Raw genomic sequence first — 21,374 nt, forward strand, 5'->3', positions numbered from 1 at the left:
AGAAAAAGAAATGCATTCTTTTGGTTATTTATAGAGTGGGCTGGTATTTTTGGGATGAGATTGATCAAGGAAGCTACTGACTCTTCAGTATTTCAGGTATTCATCTTTGTTTGTTACAAGAGCATACTAAAATGTAATCCTGTTCTGTGATATAAGTTCCTGAGGATTTAGTCTTTAAAAAATTAAATGCCTAGTAAAAATTCAATGTAAAATATGATGCATTGATATATTGTACAATAGGGAAGGACCAACAGTAAGGGTTTGATTTTACTCTGTGAAAATTGGATTGTTTACACTTTCATCCTTGATGTCCAGTTTTGTAGAAACAATCAGATATATCGTCAAAGGTCCATTATAAAAATGAGGCTTTAGATTAAGAAGATGGAAGATCTAGAACATAGAATAGTACAGAACAGTACAGGCCCTTCGGCCCACGATGTTGTGCCAATCTTTAAACCCTGCCTCCCATATAACCCCCTACCTTAAATTCCTCCATATACCTAAGATGTAAGAGGCATAAGTTCTTCTTTGACCATGTTTTTACATATTAAAAAAATATGAAGGGCTTTTGTAAGCTGTGGAGCAAACTAATGGAAAAATAATGAAAGGTGCACCTGCACAGAATCTGAAACATGCACAGTGTTATAACTGGGCAAACAACAGTCACTATATGTGATAGAAAAGACAAATTAATTGTTAGTTTGAGTGTAGCCCATTCTTCAGAACCTAAAGATAGTGGTTATTTTTTATACATTCAAGAAAAAGAGGTGAAAATATATCTCTAAATATTTTATAAATGGCTGAACAGAGCTGGGCAAGGGAACACTAGTTAAGAATTGGAGAGAAACATTAAGACAATAAAAATATAGAAGGATATTTAGATAAGGAAGTGAAGGTTTAAAAATAAAGCAGTTTTAAAAGGAAACTTCAGTTACAGTTTCTGAAATAATTGTTCAGAAAAAAAGGACTGCTGATTTCTTCAGCAAAAATCTTGGGTTTATATAGGAGCCCCATGGAAGTATTATTGACCTTAAAATAACATCTGTGCACAGAAGATGGGAACAAATGTTTGTTTTAAGGAATGTCCTAACGGGGGACAGGACAGTGAACTGAAGATACAGCTGCCAGTAGGAGGTGAAAATGGAAGCAAAGCAAGAATAAATGTTGAGTTCTCCAAGGTTTATTAGCTAAGGGAAAATATAATATTGTTCTCATGGTTTTAATGACCTTTATTGAAGCATAATAAAGGAAAGTGAAGTGTATTGTCCTTTGCACAGGTACGTGTCTGCATAGGTGCAGTCTAGTTCTAACAGAGGAACACAGCGCATATACTGTAAGTAGAATTCAGAAAGAAAATATAATTATACACAATTTTTACAAGATGAAACAATTAGAACAAAAGAAATGTCTTCTATTGCAAAATGGTCAAAGTGTTCTTGGTATTGCTAAATTATGGTGATTAAGGTTCTTGCTGGGTGGTTCAAAAACCAAATGGTTGTCGGGAAGAAGCTGTTCTTGCACTTGGTGGTGTGGAATTTCAGGCTTCTGTACTTCCTGCTGAGAAAAGATGGCATGGCCAAGATAGCAGGGATATTTGATGACAGATGTTGCTTTCTTGAAGCAGCCCATCCTATTGATGCAGCCTATGTGGGGGGGAGAGGATGTGTCCACGATGCATTGGCCAGAATCTTGACTCAGTGCAGCTTCTTACGTTCCTGACCATACCAGACCATGATGCAGCCAGTCAGAATACTTTCAGCAATGCATCTGTAGAGGCTTGTTAGAGTGTTTGATGATCAGCTGAACTTTCTTAACCTCCTAAGAAAGTAAAGACGTTGGGATGCTTTCCTTATGATTGCATTTATGTGCTAGGCACAGGACAAGGCATCCGATATGTTAATGGCTGGGAATATAAAGCTGCGGAATGCCTCCACCACTGATCTCCCAATGTAGACCGGCACATTGTTTGCCCTCCTTCCTGTTCCTGAAGTCAATTAGCTCTTTAGTTTTGCTGATCTTGATTAAGAGGTTTTTGCGGGACCAATCAACTACATGATCTACAGTATCAGAATCAGGTTTAATGTCACTGATATGTTGTGAAATTTGTATTTTTTAGCAGCACATAACAATAAAAACTATAAACTGCAATATGAAGTGTATATAAAAAAATAAATTAACTATGTAGTGCAAAACGAGGGGCGAAAAATACTGAGGAAGTGTTCATAGATTCATTGTCCATTCGGAAATCTGATGGCAGAGGGGCAGAAACTGTTCCTGAAATGTTCAGGCTTCTCACTTCAGTAAGCTGACTCACCACCCCCTGCGATTTATCTAACAACAATGAAGTCACCAGTTAATTTGAAAGTGAGAGCAGGTTCCTAAGCACACAGCCTTGAGGTGAACCTGTGTTGACAGACAGCGAGAAGGAGATGTTATTACCAATCCTCACTGGTTGCTGAAGAAGTTAAGTATTCAGTTGCCGAGGGAGGTGCAGGCACTCAGGTCTTGAAGCTTTATGATGAGCTTGAATGGGATAATTGTGTTGGAACACTGAGCTGTAATCAATAAATAGCAGCCTGACATACAAAGTCCTGTTGGTAGGCAAACTGAGGTGGATCTAGATCATCTGTGAGGCAGGATTTGATCCATGGCATTATTAACCTCTCAAAGCCCTGCATTAAGGTGATGGAAGTGCCACTGCATGGTAGTCATTGAGACAAGTCACCACACTCTCCTTGTAGAACAGATACAGATGAGAACCTCAGAATGCAGAAGCAAAGGGTTGAATGTTTGCATAAGTACTCCAGCCAGTAGATTTGCACAGATCTTTCATTTTCAGCCACAAGCACCATCTGGACCAGATACCTTTCATGAATTCACCCACTTGAAGGATGCCCAGAGGTGGCTTCAGAGACTGAAATTACAAGGTCTGTGACGATATGGTGGCTCATGAATGTACCATAGTTCTCCCTACCAAAATGTACATAAAATACATTGAGCAAAACTGGGTGTGATTGGTCATTGACACTTATGTTACCTGATCTCACTTTGTAGGAAGAAGGCAGTAATAGAAGATTAGAGTGGAAGTTTAGAGCATGTTGTACTTAGGACCCATATGGTCTTTCTGGCTAGTCTGATATTAGGTAACATCATAATTGGCAAATAAGCTCTTCCTGGGCTTCCAGCCAAGCACAGGTATAGATTTTAACCAACATTTCAATGACAGACCATGCCATCTTCATCAGGAATGATGCCTAGGTATCTGTTCCGGTGGCATTTATAACCCTATCGTCCGTCCCTACTGATTAGTTAGGCCTAATCCAGTCAGGGTTCCACTCTCCCACCTTGTTTACAATTGAATTCCAGTTCTTACTTAGAGTGAGACCTTTGCCTTTGTTAAAATTCTTTTTCTCTAGTTTTATTTCTGTGGCTTCTTTCACCAGGCAGTCCCAAAAGCCTTTGGCGTGGCACAGTAGTTTTATACTGTTGAAGTCAATCGTATGGCCATTGCAAATGCAATGTTCTACTACCGCTGATTTCTCTGGGTAACCCAAATAAATACACCTCCTATGCTCCTTGTTGCGAGTTTCCATCTTGCATCCAATCTAGCCGATATACACTGCTCTGCATTTACTGAAAACTGACTGGATGAGGACTAACCAATCAGGAGGAATGGACAACGGGGGTATAAACACCACTGGACTAGACATGTCCAGGCATCATGTCTGATGAAGGTGGCAGAACTTATCATCGAAAGTCGGTTAAAATTGATACTTGTACCTGGCTGGAAGCCAAGAAGAGTTTATACACTAGGAAAGCACAAGATCCTTTTTTTTAACATTATATTTGGTTTCACTGGCATAATTCAAGCTCTGTATTTTTCCAGCATTGACTGGTTATCACATAATATCAGATAAGTATTTTTGCAGGAGTAATTTGCAGCCAATTATCATTTTGTTGAGGTTAGTGTGTTAGCCCATGAATACAGGGATTAGAGAATTAAATCACAAGGACATGTTGCATAACCTTGTATTCCCTTGAATTTAGAAGATAAAAGGGTGATATGATGAGATATTTAAATATTAAAACAGTTTGATAGCATAGATCAACCTATTTCCTCCGATAAGGGCAAGAATAAAACAAAATCTTAAAACTGAGATGGATTTATTTTGAAGGTAATCAGCAAGCAATTTCCCCAGACATATTAAAATAAATTTCTAGAACTGAACTATGCCTTAGATATTGATGGGGCAATTTAGACTTACAAGACTGAAGCTGATAGATTCTTTTGAAATAAGGATATCAAAGATTACAAAGTAAGTTGTTATGATTTTGAATGCACTCGATGAAAGGGTGAAAGAAAAAAAATTCAATTGTATCTTACAGAAGAGAATTGGATAAAATTTTAGAGGCTAAAATTACAAAATTATGGGAAAAGAGAAGGTAGTGAAAGGATTCTGAAAGAGATGGCAAACCTATGATGAGCTGCATGGCATCCTGCACTCTAATATTCTGTGATTTTAAGATGAAAATATGGCAGGTAATGTGTTATAGATTAATTGTGTAGGGAAAGGACACTCAAAGGATTGAATTATTTGCTCATTTATTGGAACAGAATATTGCTTTATGAATAACCCACCACTAATAAGCCTAGAATCAGAAGTAAAGGGAGAAAGCTTGGTGCTTATCAGTTTCCGCTTCAGAACCTAGGTTGAGACCTGTGTGCTGAATTATTAGGATTGGGTTTTTTGATTAATTTGATTTTTGCTTTTAATTCAAAAGGAAACTGACAGTTTCTACTTTGCAGAATCTTACATGAGGTAACTGGTGATATGGAAAGGTTTTTGCAGTCAGTTATTTCATATCTGGGCACATCATGCTTTCCCATCAGTTCCACTGATTTCTACTAATAAAGGTCGCAAGTGTAAATGCAGTATTACATTATTGCTCTCCGATATCTTTGCAGTCTTTATTAATGCACACTGTCAGCCATGTTAAACGTGTAAATTTATCAATCTTGATGCAAGGTTTCAACCCACAAATCAACTGTTCCTTTGCCTCCATGGGTGCTGCCTGACCCACTGTGCTCCTCTAGCTGTTTGTTTTCAGTTCAAGATCATATTTTTGACGCTGTTTTTTCAGCCCTGGTTTATAAGCTTAATGATCACCTTGTGAATACTTGGGCTATATTAGGATGAAGCAGCCAAGCTTTTAAAGCACACAAAGTGTTCTGATCTCTGAATTGTGCTTCATTTTGGATTTGGGGTGATCTCTGGTTGGAATTCATGTTTGGATGTGCCTGTAAAATGTAATGTAGGGAAATATGAGATTATCCAGTATGGTAGCAAGTATGGAAAATAATATATTCTTTAAGGGGAGGGAGACCAAACATTGTGCTGAAGAGAGGAATGCCTTTCCAGATCTTCTTTATTCTCTTTTTGGGATATAGATGTCACTGATAAGGCCAATTTTTATTACCCAGCCTATATTGCCCATGAGAAGCTAATGGTGAGCTAATCTTCTGATCCACTATTATCCTTCTGGCGAAAGGATACAATTTACGTCAACGATTTAGATGAAGGCATTGAGAATAACATCAGCAAATTTGCTGATGATACTAAGCTGGGTGGCAGTGTGACATGTGATGAGGATGTTAGGAGAATTCAGGGTGACTTGGATAGGCTGGGTGAGTGGGCAGATACTTGGCAGATGACGTTTAATGTGAATAAGTGTGAGGTTATTCACTTTGGGAGTAAGAACAGGAAGGCAGATTATTATCTGAATGGTGTAGAGTTAGGTAAGGGAGAAATACAAAGAGATCTAGGAGTCCTTGTTCATCAGTCACTGAAGGTGAATGAGCAAGTGCAGCAGGCAGTGAAGAAGGCTAATGGAATGTTGGCCTTTATTACAAAGGGAATTGAGTACAAGAGCAAGGAAATCCTCATGCATTTGTACAGAGCCCTGGAGGGACCACACCTGGAGTATTGTGTACAGTTTTGGTCTCCAGGGTTAAGGAAGGACATCCTGGCTGTAGAGGAAGTGCAGCGTAGATTCACGAGGTTAATTCCTGGGATGTCTGGACTGTCTTACGCAGAGAGGTTAGAGAGACTGGGCTTGTACATGCTGGAATTATGGAGATTGAGAGGGGATCTGATTGAAACATATAAGATTATTAAGTGATTGGACAAGATAGAGGCAGGAAATATGTTCCAGATGCTGGGAGAGTCCAGTACCAGAGGGCATGGTTTGAGAATAAGGGGTAGGTCATTTAGGATAGAGTTAAGGAAAAACCTCTTCTCCCAGAGAGTTGTGGGAGTCTGGAATGCACTGCCTCTGAAGGTAGTGGAAGCCAATTCTCTGGATGCTTTCAAGAAGGAGCCAGATAGGTATCTTATGGGTAGGGGAATCAAGGGATATGGGGACAAGGCAGGAACCGGGTATTGATAGTAGATGATCAGCCATGATCTCAAAATGGCGGTGCAGGCTCGAAGGGCCAAATGGTCTACTTCTGCACCTATTGTCTATTGAAAGTACTTCCATGTGTTTGTAGATAGGTAGCTCCCAGAATTAGACCCAGTAATAATGAAGGACTGGAAAGATATTTCATAGTCAGGCTGGCGTGTGAGGGGACCCTTTAAGTGAGGTGTTCTAACATGCCTGATGCTCTTCTGCATCTTGTTGGTGGAGGCTGCTGATTTGGAGTTACTGCTAGTATAATCAAGGCAAATAATAGTAGTAGTGCGATCATTCGAGTAGAGTATAATGTTCTCCAAAGGGGCTGTCTGTTGGTAGGTCCTCAAGAGGACAATCTGGGATTCTGGGAGGATCTTGTTAATGGAGAACACCTATGCATGACTTTGTTTAACATGGGGAGGCTAATGCATGGGCAGCCACCGCAGAGTCCTTGACTGATTGGGGTCAGGGTCCAAAGCTATGGAATGCAAGACGAGTGGAGACCCTTCACTGCCTTTGTGATGTGTCATCTTTCGCTGCCCCATTGTTGAGGTCTTGGTTGGATTGCTCTTCATCTGAAACCTCTCCCTTGACCTTACCACCATGGGTGATCCTACCAGGAGCAAAGCACTAGATGGCTAAACTTCAGATGGCATCGCTTTCGGGATTTCAGGAACTCACAAGCCTTTCCAGCACAACAAGATGATGATCCTTGGTGAAAAATCAAGACAAATAGCTGCAATGCACTTTGTACGCACTGACACCATTGTGCACTGATTGTGTCGACAATGAAGGTTTCGGGTGTAAATGAGATACCAATTGAGTAGACAGCTTTGATCTGGTTGTTGTCAATTCAGGATATGAGAATTTTTGGAGCTGTACTCATCCAGGCAAGTGGAGAGTATTTTTCTTTGAGCTTTTGATTGATAACATAAGGATTTTGTAACGTCAGGAGATGGCTCACTTTCTACAGGAGACCATGCAAAACTTTAAAACATCAGCTACATCAAATATTTAGGAGTGTTGGCCTTTATGCCCTAATGAATGGTGCATAAACATAGGAAAAATACAACTAAACAAGGCATTGAAAATAGCACACCTGTGTATAGTTTTGGTCTCCATGCCTGGAGAAGAATATACGTGTATTGGAGGTAGTTCAGAGAAGTTTCACAAGGATTATTCCTGGGTTGTAGAGGGTGTTTATGAGGAAAGGTTGTGCAGGTGGACCTAGAGTTGTTTTTTTAAAACATGAGGGGTGATTTTATTGAAATATAGATTCAAGGGGACTTGATGGATCGATGCTGAGCAAATGTTCCCCTGATTAAGGCATACAGATCCAGGGGTATAGCTTTAGATTAAAGAGTTGACCTGTTTAAGACAAAGATGAGGAATTCCTTCTCTGACTGTCATGTGGAGTGATGTTTATATCAATAATCAGATTATGTTGAGTTAGCTTAACTGTTCTGAAAAACATGTGAATGGAAAATGTGAGTATATTCATATATGGTGCGATTTTGTTGTGGTTTATTATAGGATATGAGCAAAAGAAGATACAGATACAAGGCTCTTAATCACACGTACACTCACTGCTGCTGGGCTAAATATATCTTTAGCATTGATATAATCTTTAGGTCAGTGATCAAACTCACTTCCGATGTGAAGACCAATCCTTTCCACTTGGTTGAGCATAACAAATGTGACCATATTTCAGGGCATGAGCGGTGAATGTAAAACCACTAAGCTTGCAAAGAGAGAAGTAGCATTATGAAAGGTAGTAATGTAAACTCAATGAACCACTCTGCAGATTCTGCCAGCTTTCACCACAGGGTTTGAGAAGTTTTTGTAATTTTATGTTATAAAAACACCAATGCTGGAAGAAGTCAAGTCAAGTAACATCTGTGAAAAGAAAAACCAGTTAACGCTTCGTATAAAGTCTCTATCAGAACCAGTTACTCTTCACCAATCAAGTAATTGGGAATGGGTAGAACAGCAAAATGCCAATTCCCTCAAGAAGTAAAAACAAAATTTCTGAAAATTCTCAGGTAGTCAGAGAGTAACTGTGAAGAATTAAACAGAGTTAACCTTGCAGGCTTATGGCCTTTTGCCAAAGCTGTTGGATGTTAGAGGTTTACAAAGTTCTAAGAGTACACAGAAGCAGAAAAATTGAATGAAAGGCAAAAGACATTGGGAAGGTCCATGATACGATGGAATGCAAAAGTATATTTACATTGAATGGTGATGCAAGACAAAAGGGGGCAATATGAAACAAAGAAATTAAAGATGTGTTTGGAGAAAATGCAGATTACAGAAGCAAAACTATTACCAAGCTTGTTTTCCCTTGAGGTGAGCTCAGCATCGAGTCTGAAAGTGCAGTTTGCCTAATAAATATTTGAATTACTTTTGAGTTTCTAGAGGGGTATTGAATTAAAATCACAATCAATGCCTGTAAACTGAATAGTGAAATTTTGGAAAACAATGACCCAAACTGGATTGTACTGCTCAATGTGTTTAGGTAGACTCACACAAAAAATAACTTTTGACAAATCTATTAAAGTTCTGGGAGGATAGTTAAAATTGAACAAATGAATATAGTACATTGTGGCGACCCATTTCCTGGCACATCCGAACCGACTCACAATTAGATAGCCTACGGGGGTTTGCGAGCACAGAGCTTTGGAGCCTCTGCGCCATGGGGGGCAGGTTGAGGGAGGCTTAAAAGTGAGGCTGAAGATTTCGAATAAAGTTTTTCCTTCGACTGCAGTTACTGACTCCGTGTCGTAATTTTAGCGCTGCGTGTAGCACACCGCTACAATTGGTGACCCCGACGGTCCAAACGATTTTTGGACCAGAAATGACCGACGCCGCCTCTGTTCATGCGGTTTCGTTGAAACTGCCGGGTTTCTAGACACAGCGCCCGGACCTATGGTTACAGCAAGCCGAAGCCCAATTCCACGTTCGCCAGATCACCTCAGAAGACACCCGCTACTACTACGTGGTGAGCTCCCTCGACCAGGACACAGCGGCCCAGGTCGCGGAGTTCGTACAGTCGCCCCCGGCAGACGGCAAGTACACGGAATTCAAAGCCCTGCTCCTCAGGACTTTCGGACTCTCACGGCGTGAGCGGGCTGCCCATTTACTGCACCTGGATGGCTTGGGCGACAGACCTCCATCGGCTTTTATGAATGAGATGTTGTCTCTCGCCGACGGACACACACCCTCCCTCATGTTTGAGCAGGCATTCCTGGAGCAGCTGCCCGAGGACATACGCCTGCTGCTGTCCGACGCGGATTTCAGTGACCCCCGGAAGGTGGCAGCCCGGGCGGACTTGCTGTGGAACGCCAAAAAGGTGAGCGGGGCGTCCATCGCACAGATCTCCCAGGCACGCTCCCGGCAGCAAACCAGTCCAGGCCCGGCCGCAGAGCCCGCCAACCCCCGGCCCAATGAACACTGGTGCTTCTACCACCAGCGGTGGGGCGCAGAAGCCCGCCGTTGTTACCCGCCCTGCAAGTTCCCGGGAAACGCCAGGGCCAGCCACCGCTGATGGCTACGGCGGCTGGCCATCGGGATAGCGTCCTGTGTGTGTGGGATAGAAGGTCGGGACGCCGGTTTTTGGTCGATACTGGGGCTGAGATCAGCGTTTTACCTCCAACGAGTTACGACACCCGCAGCAGGGCACCGGGTCCCCCCCTGAGGGCCGTGAATGGCAGCACAGTAAGGACCTATGGCACCCGTCAGGTGCAGCTACAGTTCAGCTCCAGCCAGTTCACGTGGGACTTCACACTGGCCGCCGTAGCCCAACCGTTTCTGGGTGCGGATTTTTTGCGGGCTCACAGCCTACTGGTCGACCTGCCCAGGAAGAGACTGGTACACGCCGAGACCTTTCAGACGTTCTCCCTGGGTGCAGCCCAGTTGCCAGCCCCTCACCTCGGCTCCATCACGCTGTCCGACAACGACTTCACCAGGGTCCTGGCGGATTTCCCATCGGTTCTGGCACCGCAGTTCACTGCGGCCATGCCCAGGCACGGCGTACAGCACCACATCCTGACCCAGGGACCACCCCTCCACGCCCGCGCTCGGCGGCTTCCCCCAGACAAGCTCCGACTGGCGAAGGAGGAGTTCCAGAGGATGGAGGAATTGGGGATCATCCGGCAGTCCAACAGCCCATGGGCCTCCCCCCTGCACATGGTGCCCAAAGCGACGGGGGGGCTGGAGACCGTGCGGCGACTACCGCAAGCTGAACGAGGCTACCACACCGGACCGCTACCCTGTGCCGCACATTCAGGACTTTGCAGCAAACCTGCACGGCGCACGGATCTTCTCCAAGGTAGACCTCGTCCGAGGGTACCATCAAATCCCGATGCATCCTGACGACGTCCCCAAAACGGCTCTCATCACCCCGTTTGGCCTTTTCGAGTTCCTCCGCATGCCGTTCGGCCTGAAGAATGCCGCACAGACGTTCCAGCGGTTAATGGACGCGGTGGGACGGGACCTGGACTTCGCGTTCATCTATTTGGATGACATCCTCATAGCCAGCAGCAGTCGTCAGGAGCATCTGTCCCACCTCCGTCAACTCTGCGCCCGACTGAGTGAGTACGGTCTAACAATCAACCCCGCCAAATGCCAGTTCGGACTCGATACCATTGACTTCCTGGGCCACAGGATTACTAAAGAAGGGGCAACCCCTCTGCCCGCTAAGGTAGATGCGGTCCGCCTCTTTCCCCGACCCACCACGATCAAAGGCCTTCAGGAATTCGTAGGTATGGTCAATTTCTACTGCCGCTTCCTCCCTTCAGCTGCCCGGATCATGCGCCCCCTGTTCGCCCTGATGTCGGGTCCGAGCAAGGACATTACCTGGGACGAGGAGTCCGCCGCCGCTTTCGTTCAAACGAAGGAAGCTTTGGCGGACGCCGCAATGCTAGTACATCCCAGAATGGACGCCCCTACCGCCCTCACAGTGGACGCATCAAACACGGCAGTCGGTGGGGTGCTGGAGCAACTCATCGCAGGTCGCTGGCAACCCCTGGCATTTTTCAGCAAACACCTGCGACCACCCGAGCTCAAATACAGTGCTTTCGACCGGGAACTGTTGGCGCTCTACCTGGCAATCCGGCATTTCAGGTACTTCCTAGAAGGTCGGCTCTTCACCGTGTTCACGGACCACAAACTGCTTACCTTTGCGTTTACGAAAGCGTCCGACCCCTGGTCGTCCCGCCAGCAACGCCACCTGTCCTACATCTCTGAATACACGACGGATGTCCGGCACGTCTCGGGTAAGGACAATGTCGTGGCGGATGCCCTCTCTCGCCCTACCGTTCATGCCCTTTCCCAAGGGGTAGACTTTGAGGCACTGGCAGAGGCGCAGCAGGCGGATGAGGAGATTCCGAGTTACAGAACCGCAGTCTCCGGTTTGCAGCTCCAGGACCTCCCCATGGGCCCGGGTGAGAGGACCATACTCTGTGACGTCGCCACTGGCCAGCCCCGCCCCGTCATCCCGACAGCCTGGCGGCGCCGCGTTTTCGACTCCATTCATAACTTGGCGCATCCCTCCATCCGGACAATTGTCCGGATGGTTTCCAGCAGGTTCGTTTGGCACGGACTCCACAAACAGGTCAGTGAATGGGCCAAAACGTGCATGCACTGCCAGACGGCCAAGGTGCAGTGGCACACCAAAGCCCCACCGCAGCAGTTCCATCCCGCCCACCGGCGTTTCGACCACATTCATGTGGATATCGTGGGCCTCCTGCCAGTGTCGCGCGGAGCGCGGCACCTCCTGACTATCGTGGACCGGTTCACAAGATGGCCAGAGGCGGTCCCGCTCACCGACACCACCTCCGAATCTTGCGCCCAAGCCCTGATCGCCACCTGGATATCTCGCTTTGGTGTACCAGCCCACATTACCTCCGACAGAGGCGCCCAGTTCACCTCCAGCCTGTGGTCAGCTATGGCCAGCCTTTTGGGGACTCAGCTGCACCACACCACTGCCTACCACCCACAGTCGAACGGGCTAGTGGAGCGTTTCCACCGTCACCTGAAGTCGGCCCTCATGGCCCGCCTGCGAGGAGCCAACTGGGTGGACGAGCTTCCCTGGGTCCTACTCGGCATCCGCACAGCGCCCAAGGACGACCTGCACGCCTCGTCGGCCAAGTTGGTATACGGCGCGCCCCTGGTCGTCCCCGGGGAGTTCCTACCAGCCCCAAGGGGGCAAGAGGAAGATCCCGCAGCAGTCCTGGGCAGACTATGCGAGAAGTTCGGTAACCTGGCCCCCATACCCACTTCACAGCACGGGCGGCACCCGACCTGCATACTCAAAAGACCTACAGAACTGTAAGTTTGTGTTTGTACGAAGGGGCGGGCATCGGCCACCGCTGCAGCGGCCATACGAGGGGCCGTTTATGGTGCTCCGGAACAACGGGTCCACGTTCGTGCTGGACGTTGGGGGGAAAGAGGAGGTTTTCACGGTGGACCGCCTCAAACCGGCCGAGTTTCCGGCACCTCGGCGCAGAGGCCGACCTCCCAAGCAGGTTCTGGCCCAGACTGTGGACATTGGGGGGGTGTATCGCCGGTTCTGGGGTGGGGGGGTTATGTGGTGACCCATTTTCTGGCACATCCGAACCGACTCACAATTAGATAGCCTACGGGGGTTTGCGAGCACAGAGCTTTGGAGCCTCTGCGCCATGGGGGGCAGGTTGAGGGAGGCTTAAAAGTGAGGCTGAAGATTTCGAATAAAGTTTTTCCTTCGACTGCAGTTACCGACTCCGTGTCGTAATTTTAGCGCTGCATGTAGCACACCGCTACAACATTTCAATTTTTCGTAATACATTTGATAATGTGCCACATAAAAGGCTGTTAACCATATTAATGCTTCAGGTTTAGATTTGACATAATTATACATACTGTAAGCATGGTTGGTTAACGGAGTGGGGGAGCAGCTAGAAAAATATAGTACATATTAGATGGAGAAAATGGCACATATATAAAAGTTCAGGATGATCTTACATAATGATAAATTGAAGAGATAATGCTGAGGCTTTGTAAGACACTAGTCAGGCTGCACTTGGAGTATTGTCAACAGTTTTGGGCCCCATATCTCAGAAAGGATGTGTTGTCATTGGAGAATGTCCAGGGGATGTTCATGAGGATGATTCCGGGAATGAAGGGCTTAACATATGAGGAGCGTTCGACAGCTTTGGGCCTGTCCTCACTGAAATTTAGAAGAATTCATGGGGATTTCATTGAAACCAACCAAACCAGATCTGGGCGGTACCTTCCAAATATCCAGACCTGACTTGCACTACCTTACTTCCCCTTTTCTATTTTCTAATTATGATTTATAATTTAAATTTTTATTATATTTACTTCAATTTGTACTTCAAGGAGCGCGAAGCGCCGGATCAAATATTGCTGTGATGATTGTATGCTCTAGTATCAATTGTTTGGTGACAATAAAGTAAGGTAAACTAGGTTGAAAGGACTAGAGAGGGTGGATGTGGAGAGGATGTTTCTTATGGTGGAGATATCCAGAACTAGAGGGCACCACCTTAAAATTGAGGGGGTGACCTTTTAGGACGGAGGTATGGAGGAATTTTTATTTTAGCCAGAGAGCGATGAATCTGATCAATATACTGTGTGGCATGTCACATAGCCTGTCCTTCCAGAAATAATTTACATAGAACAGTACAGCACAGGAACTGGCCCTTCAGCCAACAATGTTGTGCCACACCAAAAAATTAGTGATCACAAGGCCAACTATACTAATCCTTTCCATATCCATATCCAAGTCCATATCCCTCCATTTCCTTCAAATTCATGTACTTATCTAAGCGTCTCTTATGTATGTGCCTCTACCACTACCCAAGGTAGCACATTCCAGGCACCCACTAATCTGTGTGTAAAAAAAAACTTACCTCTCTCATCTCCTTTCAAATTATTCCTTTTCATCTTAAATGAATGCTCTCTGGTACTAGACATTTCAACCCCGGGAAAAGGGTACTGTATGACTACTCTGTGTATTCCTCTCATAATTATATAAACCTCTATCAACTCTTCCCTCAGCCTCTAGAAATAATTGACATGGAACCCCTTGGTGACATTTCTCAATTGTGTCCTCTTTGGGAGTTAAGCTTCACCCACTACCCATTCCAAAAATAATGTTTAAAATGCCATCTAGAAATACTATGTCAATTATCTCGGAAGAAGAAAATTAGAAACATCTTTTTTAAAGATTAAAACAATATGATCAAGCTCTATCTTCATTTGCCTAAAACATTTCTGGTAATTGGGGCAAACAGTCATAACATCCGTTTACCCGTATTTGAGGTTCAAACTCAGCCAAAGGTTATAGAAATACTCAGTCTCTCGCACAGCCAGAGGTGACCCATCACTCAGCCATATAATGAAAGTCTCGTCAGAGCTTGATTGCTGAAAGGTGGCAGCTGCCTCCCAATGCAAAATCCAGGTTATTCGAGCCCTCAATGGTATGGCACGAGATGAACCTTTCTTGCTCAACAGTTTATCCCCATGACCACCCTGGTTTTATCCTTTTAAATACATTATTCCTCCCCCCAACCTCCTTGCTGCTTAACAAGCTTCTTAGCTCTCCTTCCCAGTTCTAAGAGTCTTCAATCTGAATCATAAGGTTTGTTCTCTTCCCACAAATCTAGCCTGACCTGCTTAAGTATTTCCAGTATTTTCTGATTTTATTTTAAATTTCCAGCAATTGCAGTTCTGTTTTATTTTAATATTTTAAGTCATATTCCGTTAGTGTCCATGACTTTTTACTCCCAGATTTCTATCTACGCTCTAAGTCCATTGAATTTATTTCCAAGAATCCTTACATCAATGCATGCACAATGAAGGAGCATCAAACTTGGTGTTTGCAACCTTTGTCCCAGCCTTTGTTTCTTCTGTTTTCCAGAACCATTCCTCCATCTTGTTTCTTAAATCCTTAACTTCTACATCCAGTTTTGTGTCTTTCCCATTCCATTAACAATGTAATTTATATTGCATGGTAGCATAGTGGTTAGAGCGATGCTATTACAGGTTGGGGCGTTTCAGTTCGGAGTTCAATTCCAACATACTTTCTTCCCATGGAATGTGTGGTTTTTCTGCGAGTGTTCCAGTTTCTTCCCACAGTCCAAAGACGTACCGATTAGTAGGTTAATTGGTCATTGTAAATTGAACTATGATTAGCTGGTGCCAAACTGTATTTGTTCCTTTGGGATCATCAGATGCATGGACAGGGGGAGCTTGCTATATGGGCAACAGCATGCTCTCCATATTGTACTGCCCTGGCTTGTTTAGACAGCTGGGACACAACACCCATGGTTAACCCTGACCGGTGGAGGCCTCATACATTCATTCGATGGTTGCAATGTTGAGATTCAACTTGTCCAGTTTATGCAGGTCTTACCTCCTCCAGAAACAGCCCAGTGGCCAAGAAGCTTAAAGCTTATCCTCCTGCAGTATCCCTTCAGCCTTATGTTCACCTACTCATACTCAACTTCACTACGTGGTGGTCAGCGTAAAGACATGTTCCAGTTGGGTTCAAGGCTCTGGGTAGGGGAGGGATCTGGGTGTAGAGAGGCAAGGCAGTCATGATGGAAAGGTGAGAATTCAGACAATGAAACCATTAGCAGATGGGCATTGAAAGAATCATGATTGCTTCTCCTCCAAGCTAGTCTGTTGGTATCACAGATAATATTTCTGCTGCTTTCAACTAATACAAAGTGGTTGTCTGTCCTTCAGTGTTTCCATTCAATAGTGCCAGAAAACCAAATGAAAGCTCAATTTTATTTTTTTGGGAAACATTCTGGCATTAGCAATGCTGAAAATGTTAAGTTTACGTTATTACATTGCTATTTGTGGAAATGTGTGCAAATTGACTGCCATATTTCTCACATTACAACAGTGACAACAATTCAGGAAGTACTTTAATAGATGTAAAGTGCTTTGTAACATCTGGAAGTCATAAAAGGTGCTATATAAAATAGGCTTTTATTTACTGTAACTTGCTGGCAACACAGTCCATGTGAATAGAGAAAATGGTTTGAGGGTAAGTGCAGGTTGAAAGTTGATTGGAACACAGGGTGAGTAAAGGGATTAGTGTGAATGGTGGCTTGATGATCAGCTTAGACTTGATGAGTCAAATGCAGCATAGACACAGCATTACTTGATGACTGTGACTTGGACTGAATGAAAAAGCAAACTGCAGGAGTATGAAGGAGAGGTTAATAAATCCTGTCAGAGTCAAGGAAAACTTATCAATTGGGAACGATTTCCATTAGCACCTTTAACATGGGGGAAAAGCTTTACAGGTTGCTTCATGGGAACACTACTAAATACAATGCCTTGAAAAAATATTTAGCTTCCAACCCTTTGTTCACATAAATGAGTATGACAACCAGAGATTTTGATCAATTTAAATAAGAACTTTTATTATTTATGTACCATGTGCTCCTTTTTTCACAGTAGAGCACAAAAAACGGAAAATTACAAAGCATGAAAAACCAAAAATTCAAAAACTGAAATGTAAGCACTTCAAAAGTATTAATTCTCCTTTTGATCAGTATTTAGTTGAACCACCTCTTGCAGATATTACAACCAGTAGTCTTTTTTGATATGTCTCTATTGGCTTTGAACAGCGTGATGAGGCAAGATTTGCCCATTCCTCTTTGCAAAACTGCTGTAGTTGTGCCAGGCTAGTTGGGGAGCAATTTTGAGATCTTGCCAGATATATTCAATGAGGTTAAGGTCAGACTCTGACTGGGCCATTCAAAGACATAGAATTTCTTCATTTGAAGCCACTGTATGGTCACTCTAGCAGTGTACTTTGGGTTGTTATTTTGCTGAAAAGACAAACTTCCTCCCAGTTTAAGCTTTCTGGCAGAGGCTAGCAGGTTTTTATCCAGGAGCTCTGTATTTAGCAGCATTTACTTTTCCCTCAATCCTGACCAGATTTCCAGTCCCTGCTGCTGAAAGGCATCCCCATAGCATGATGCTGCCTCCACCAGACTTTACAGTAGGGCTGGTGTTACCTGGCTGATTGTAGTATTAGATTTATGCTGCTCATACTGCTTAGTGTTGAGGCCAAAGCGTTCCACTTCAGTCTCATACAACTACAAGGCTTTCTTCCTCATCTTTACAGTATCTTTTAAGTGACACTTTGCAAAGTCTTGATGAGCAAGAATATATGTCTTTTTTTAGCTAAGGTTTCTTCCTTGCCCTTTTTTTGTGCAAGTCCTTAGAGATTGTGGAGTCATGAACTTCATCTCCAGTTGCAGCCACTGACTTCTGCAGTTCACTCAGAGTGACTGTTGGCATCATAGTAGCCTCTCATATAACTGCCGTTCTTCTCTGGCAACCTAAGAGTGGCCTGAGCTGAGAAGTGTGGCTGTGGTTTCATATTTTTTCCACTTTATCATGATGGACTGCACTGAGCTCCAAGATATGTTCAGTGCCTTTGAGATGGTTTTGTACCCTTCCCCAGATGTGTGCTTCTCTGTTATCATATCCCTTTTATCTTCATTTTGGTTTGGTCTGTTGAAAATCTACAATACTGTTCAATCTTGCAGAGGAAGGAGTTATTTATTTATATGAATTCATTGAAAACAAATGATCTTTCAATTTTCTACATCAACATGGGTGAGTTGGTAAGTTAATACTGTATATTGCATCTGAAGAAAGTAAGTGTAGTAATTACAATGGTGATGAATACTTTTTCAGCTTCACTTTGGTTTGGTTTTTCAGCTTTACTTTGGTTTTTAATACTTAGTTAATTATTGACAGGTTTTGGAATTTTTCTTTTGATTTGACATGATACACAATGTTTTGTAGATTATTTCAAAAAATCCTATTTCGATATATTATAAGTTTATAACATGACACATTAAAATGCAGAAATAGTTGTAGAGGGCTAAATTCTTTTTTCATGACATGATTAAAAAAAAGTTGTTGCCAAGCCAGATAAATGGCTGTTATAGCCAAATGATCAAAGACCTGATCAAAGTAGATTGTTAGAAACTTCAGGGAAGGAAGGAGATTCAACAAGGTGGAACAAACTATAAGTGAACTCTGAAGCTGTAGACCTTGGGAGCAGAAAGCATAGCTGCCCTTTAAGCACATAATTCCAAAATTATTGGAGTGTACATGACTCAGCAGATTGTAAAGTTGGAGATTACAGGAACAGAGATAGGTGAGAACATGGACATATTTTAACATGGGAAATTTGTTTGGTCTGGAAGCATAGCCCCAGAAACGTAGGTTCAGTTCTGATTTCTGATGCTGCATGTGTGGAATTTGAACATTTTCCTTGTGCCTGCATGGGTTTTTTCATGATACTGGTGAACCCTATGTTATGTTCCTGAAAAACTGTGCACATCACGATTTCCAGTTATGCAAAATACTATTTCCAATGAAATTCCTGGTTATACAGTAAGTGGACATGCATTCTTATGGAATATTTTTCTGTCAACTATAATGAGTATTGGTACTGCAGTAGCTAGTTCATAACAGATGCCTTGTCAATTTCAGAGCAAAGTTTTGAAACACAACAAGTTTATACATAGAAATACTGAAGTCAACCTATCATTCTATTGTATGACAAAGACAGAGATAAGGACAAAGGAGGGATGAGCTGAAACAAGAATGGAGACAGTTACCAAGGTAGAAATTGGTAATATTAAATATGCAGGGGTCCAAAAGCTAAACTAGGAAAAGGACTGGTATTAGTAGTAGAGGAACATTTTTGGCAGTGGAGATCTAAAGCTAATCTAACAGAAGTCTGTATGCAATATACAACTCTGAGATTGAACCTCCCACAGATAGCTATGAAACAAAGAAAACCATGTAACGAACCCATTTAAAGAAAACATCAAACCCCCATGTGCAAAAAAAGCAGATCACACAAACAGCAAAAAAATGAACAAAGAACTCAGAATACAAAACACCAAATCGCAAAGACATCGAGAGAATCCTGCCATATTGAATTCAGTTCAGCTCAGTTGAATATTTAATTGAAGATCTCTGCATGTCAGGTCCCAAATGTCACACAACTTGACTAAGATTTGAAGTTGGTGAGATAAGGCTGGGTTTCATAAACATTCAGACAGAAACTGGTGTAATATTTTCCAGTGAAGTAACAAGATACAGCATGTAAATGAACAATTGTGCCTCTGATTATCCTCTGTCAATAAAAGAATAAATAAAAATGCTACCAGGCAAATGTAGTCCTATCTCATAACAGAGCAATTGTAGAACAAAGACGGCCAGTGTGATGGAAAGGTAGACACTGCCAGTGAGTGGAAAACCATCAGACATTACCACATAGTTCATTTTGGGAAAATTTTTGTCAGAGATGTTTAATGGATTTCAAGTCATGATGTAGTGGATGCTGGAAGTCCAGCTAATTCTTCAAATATTTTCAGTGGTTTATTTGAAAGGAGTCATTATTTTTGTTAAATGCTGAAATCCCAAACAGATGTTGTAGGTAACTTATTTTTAACTTACTCTATTTTTAGATGTTTGGATTATGGCAAAGGCCTTTTGTGATAATGTTGCTCTTTCCAATCCAGAACATATTAGCTGTTGGTTGGGAGTAACCTGACTTCACTAAATTCAAATGCTCCATTTGTCAGAGCTATGATATCAGCAATGCCAATGGGCTTTTCTGTCTTGACCAATCTGATTTTCTCATGTCATTCAACCATTTCAGTCACTGACTATTCAAACAAATGGCTATTCTGCTCAATCTTCCTCTCTCTAGCTGGAAGTGCTGTAGCAGAAAATGTTTATATATACTGTAGTTAATTTGATGACATTTAAAGACCAATTGCTCATGCCAATACAGCAAATGTGAGTGAATGGTTACAGTACAAATTAGAATACGGAGTACAGTACTGTACAAAATTCTTAAGCATTATACCTAGGGTGCCGAAGACTTTGCTTGGCACTGCATTGTCAATGTGGAGCAGAGATCAAGCTTGCAAATCTGGCAGGAGCAGAGGATGTTGGGAATGCCATAGGAATGGTGTGGGCCGGGTGACAGAAAGAATGCCATGGATGGGGGTGGGGCCATACCCAGCCAGTGTCTCCCTGGTGTTTCCTGCCCCTTCCCCTTTTCCCAACCATGATTCGCTTCTCCCTACCCCTTTCCCACTTCCAGTCCACAACAGAGTTCCATATCAGAATCAGGTTTATTATTCTTCACCAATGTCATGAAATTTGTTTTTTCTTTTGCAGCAGCAGAACAGAGCAATATATAAAATTACTACAGTACTGTGGAAAAAGTCTCATGCACCCTAGCGCATGCATGCTCTCTCTTTCTCTCTCTCTCTTTCTCTTTATCTCTCTCTTCTCTTTCTCCCCCCTCACTCTTCCTCTCTCTCCCTCTGTCTCTCTCCCACCTCTCTCTCCCCCTCTCTCTCCCTCTCTCTCCCTCACTCTCTCCCCTCCCTCTCCCCCTCCCCCTCCCTCTCCGTCCCTTTCCCTCTCCCCCTCTCCCCTCTCCCTCTCCCCCTCCCTCTCTCTCCCCTCCCACACACACACACAGTAAGACCTTTGTACAGTACTATATTTTTGTCAATTTAAGCCTCTTTCTGCTAATATCAAATAATAGCCGCAAGTAAATTTATAACTAGGTATATGATACTTTTTGTTTGCAGATAATTACTCCTTTCCGAAAGTTGATTTTGTGTGCTGAAAACCGCAAGGAAATGGAAGATTGGATCGCTGCAATGAAAACGATCCAAAACAGGGATCACTTTGAGGTGAGATTGCTCTATACTTTCTGGAATTTGTGTCTGTGAATTGGTACTGGGTACTTGCAGAAGAGGAGAGAAAATCATCAACAGTTTGAAACTTGAAAGAAGAGTTCAGGCAGTATTATAATTTCTGTGAAAGCCTTTGGAACATTTCAGGAAGATAGA

The 21,374-nt window shown here is 43.3% G+C and overlaps 1 protein-coding gene across 6 annotated transcripts in view; it reads left to right on the forward strand.

The window, feature by feature from the left end:
* Positions 1–21,374, forward strand: part of LOC132380406 (diacylglycerol kinase delta-like) — a 166,743-nt gene that overhangs the window by 71,704 nt on the left and 73,665 nt on the right. For all 6 annotated transcript variants that reach the window (XM_059949167.1, XM_059949190.1, XM_059949175.1 and 3 more), the window contains one exon: positions 21,111–21,215. In XM_059949167.1, the coding sequence (XP_059805150.1) occupies positions 21,111–21,215 (105 nt within the window). Of the gene's footprint in view, positions 1–21,110; positions 21,216–21,374 lie in introns of those variants that run through there.

Source organism: Hypanus sabinus, chromosome 2 (genome assembly GCF_030144855.1).
Source record: "Hypanus sabinus isolate sHypSab1 chromosome 2, sHypSab1.hap1, whole genome shotgun sequence".
In the NCBI taxonomy this organism is placed as follows: domain Eukaryota; kingdom Metazoa; phylum Chordata; class Chondrichthyes; order Myliobatiformes; family Dasyatidae; genus Hypanus; species Hypanus sabinus.